At 35.2% G+C, this 3925-nt stretch overlaps 1 protein-coding gene across 1 annotated transcript in view; it reads left to right on the forward strand.

Moving 5' to 3' along the window:
• Nucleotides 1-444: 444 nt before the first annotated feature.
• FBXO16 (F-box protein 16) overlaps nucleotides 445-3925 on the forward strand; it is a gene marked incomplete at both ends in the record, with an annotated part of 31357 nt that continues 27876 nt past the window's right edge. The window contains one exon of the mRNA XM_080796306.1: nucleotides 445-456. Coding sequence (XP_080652432.1) covers nucleotides 445-456 — 12 coding nt within the window. The remainder of the gene's footprint in view (nucleotides 457-3925) is intronic.

The raw sequence follows: 3925 nt of genomic DNA on the forward strand, positions 1-3925 counted from the left end.
CGAAAAAAAATTGGGAAGAATCATGCCAGCCAATTTTAAGACTTATAGGTAGCTAACAGTAATCAAGACAGTGTGGTATCAGTGGAGAGACAGATACAAAAGATCAATAGAACATAATAAAGAAGGGGCACCTGGGTGGCCCTTGGTTTGGTTAAGCATCTGCCTTCATTTGGTTAAGCATCTGTCTTCAGCTCAGGTCACCATCCCAGAGCCCTGGGATTGAGCCCACATTGGGCTCCCTGCTCAGTGGGGAGCTGCTTCTCTGCCCCCTCTCCCTGCTTGGTCTATCTCTCTCTGTCAAATAAATAAATAAAATCTTTAAAAGAAAAAAAAAAAAAAGAACTTAAGAGAGAACCCAGAATTAAACCCACATAAGGATGGACAATTAATTTTTGAGAAAGGAGCAAAAGCAATTCAATGGTGAAAGGACAGTTTTTTCAACAAATGGTGCTGGAGGTAGTAGATATTTATAGACAAGAAAATGAACCATACCTTATACAGGTTAACTCAAAAGGGATGCATGGATTTAAATGCAAACATAAAGACTATAAAACTTAAAACAAAGAAAAAATCTTCCAGACCAAGAGTTAGGTTAAGAGTTCTTACACCAAAAGGACAATCCATAAAAGATTAAAAAAAATAAAAAAAGGTAAACCGGACTTAATTAAAATTTAAAACTTCTCTTCTCTTAAAGACCTTATTAAAAGGATGTAAAAACATACTACAGACTAGGATAAACTATTTGTAAACCATATATCCAACAACAGAATTATATCTAGACTATATGTAGAAGTCTCAAAACTCAAAAATAAGAATTCAATTGCAATATAAACAAAAGACATAAACAGAAATTTTACCAAAAAGGATATATGAATGGCAAATGAGTACATGAAAAGACATTATCATTAACCATGAGGGAAATGTAAATTAAAACTGCATGAAGTACCACTATACACATTTTAGAAAAATTGAAATAAAAAATTATGACAATAACAAATGGTAGTGAGAATATAGGAAAAGTAAATCTCTCATGTGTTGCTGGTGAGAATATAAAATGGTAAAACCACCATGGAAAATAGTTTAGCAGTTTCTTAAAATTCCAAACATATGCTTCTCATATGATCCAGCAATCACACTCCTAGGCATTTATCCCCCCAAAATAAAAATTTATGTCTGCACAAAAACCTATACATGAATTGTCATAACAGCTTTATTTATAATAGAAAAGATCTGAAACAACCCAAATGTTCTTCAATGGGTGGTTGATTAAACAAATTGTGGTATAGCTGGATAACAAAATATTCAGAAATTAAAAATAATAACTATTGATACATAAAACTTGTATGGATCTCAAATGATTATTATGCTAAATGAAAAAATCTCAAAAGATTACACACTGTATGATTCCATTTATATAACATTCTGAAATGATAAAATTACAGATAAGAGAACAAAGTAGTGGCTGCTCAGGATTAGGAAACGGGCGGAGGGAGAAAGGAAGCATAAGGGAGTTCCTTAGTGGTTCCTTCGTGTTTCCTTTGAAAACAGTTCTTTAACTGTAGCAGCGACTACACACATCTACATATGTGGTAAAATTGCAAAGACTAGGAGCACTTGGTTAGCTCAGACCACGGAGCATGCACCTCTTGATCTAGGTGAATCTAGGTGAAGCCCTACATTGGGCATAGAGCTTATTTAAAAACAAAAACAAAAACAAAAAACTGCAAAGACTACATACACAGACACATGCATATACACACACACAAAACTGAGTACATTTAAAAGTTTGGGAAATATCATAAGGTCTATAGATAGCACCAAGGTTAAATTCCAGTTTTTTGGTTTTTTGTTTGTTTTTTTTTAAGATTTTATTTATTTGATAGACAGAGATCACAAGTAGGCAGAGAGGCAGGCAGAGAGAGAGGAGGAAGCAGGCTCCCTGCTGAGCCGAGAGCCGGATGTGGGGCTCATCCCAGGACCCTGGGATCATGACCTGAGCCGAAGGCAGAGGCCTCAACCCACTGAGCCACCCAGGCGCCCCTAAATTCCAGTTTTTATGCTGTATGACAGTTATATAATGTACAAAGACTGGGGTTGGGAGGGGGCAGGGACTAGGTAGGGTACACAGAATTTCTTTGTACTCTTTTTCCAATTTCCCATGAGTCTATAACTTTAAAATTAAAAGTTAAAAACATTATTACATTCACATATTGATGACGTGTACATGCATCATACCTATGTGCATATGTATGTCTTTTTATTTTCATGTATGCCTTAAGTCTCAAAACTTGCTTGGTACTTAGGAACACATAAAATATCAACCAATCTGATATTGTTAGGTTACTATGTTAGTAAAACCTTCATCTGTGAATTACAGATGAATTATAAAATTGATCTGAGTGATTATTTTGTGCAGTCATCAATGAGCCTAAAGCTACAAATTTATGCTCCTGCCACTTATTAGCTGTAAGTACCCTGTACTATGTATCTCAGCTAGCATTGACTGGCACTAAAGGGATAGGCAGCTAACTGCCTTATACATATTACCTCATTTAATCCTCCTGATAATTATTAATCACATTTTATAATACATATGAAGAAAATGAGACATTAAAATTAAGTAACTTGCACAAGATCACAGAGCTACAAAGACAGACCCAAGAGTCAAGACCCTGGCATTCCGATCTAGAGCCCCTGAACTTAACCAATTTATTCCACATAACCTCTCTAAACTTCAGTTCTCTCCTCTGTAAAATGGTCTTAATAACATGTAAATAATAGTATATGAAATAGTTAGCATACAGAACCCAGTAAAAGCTTAAAAGGCGATCAGGGAAGAGTTGCAAGTTAACAGAGCTACAGCAGTCCTATATGGTGGGCCTAAAGAACCCTGCTGAATTTGAATGCCCTGTTCTCAACAACTGAAAAGTCAACTGGAATGATGTTATTAAAAAGCAAAACAAAGCATGGATGCACATTATGCTGGGTGAAGGAAACCAGACATAAAAAAGTAGATATTGTATGATTACATTTATATAAAACTTGAGAAAATGAAAACTAATCCACAGTGACAGAAAACAGATCAGTAGTTGCTTGGAGCAGGCTGTGAAGAGGGGGGTAAATTACAAAGGCACACAAGAAAGCTTTTAAGGTAATGGAAATGTTCTATATTTTGTGTTGACGGTTTCACAGCATACACATGTGTCAAAACACCAAACATTTTAAATGGGTCCAAGTTTGTACACTAATTATACCTCAATAAATCAGTTATATAAAAACAGAAATATTAATATTTTTCAAATGAGCAAATCACCTTGGTTTTAACTCACTGGAGTTAACCTCAGCAAAATCAAAATTAAAAGAGGTAGCCTGAATACTGTAAAGTTGAGAATATATTGGATAATACTATTAAAGCTCTATCAAACAGAAAAACAATTTAACTGATAAATTTTTTGAAGATTCCTACCGCGTACCTCCTTAAACAGTAATGCTTTTTGTTCACTAAATCAAGACCAGGGTATAGGAAGTTTACAAACTGAAAAGTAACTTTCTAAAATTAAATTTCTGGTTTCTACAACAAAGGTGCACTACATGGAACCTTCTATTCTTTGTTCAAATTCAAATCAACCAAGCCTTTGTGCTCCCATTCTCTTTCTTCTTTCAAATTTCCATTCCTGTTACCATAGGAACCTGCTAGCTGACAAGCCTTCAAGCACAGCAACAGCCCAAGCTTAGCAAGGGGTATGAAAAGGGGACAGAGTCAAAGGCCAAAATTTGACTCATGAGAATCAGAATTCCAATCTTTGTCACTCTACAAAGGGTCTGGTAACCATAGAAACTGTATCCTACTGCGTTTGGGAATATTATGACTAAATTCACTAAACGTGAAACCAAATGTGGAATGGCCTTGGAAATTCAAAAAATG

The sequence above is a fragment of the Martes martes genome (assembly GCF_963455335.1).
Source record: "Martes martes genome assembly, chromosome: 2".
Taxonomy (NCBI): domain Eukaryota; kingdom Metazoa; phylum Chordata; class Mammalia; order Carnivora; family Mustelidae; genus Martes; species Martes martes.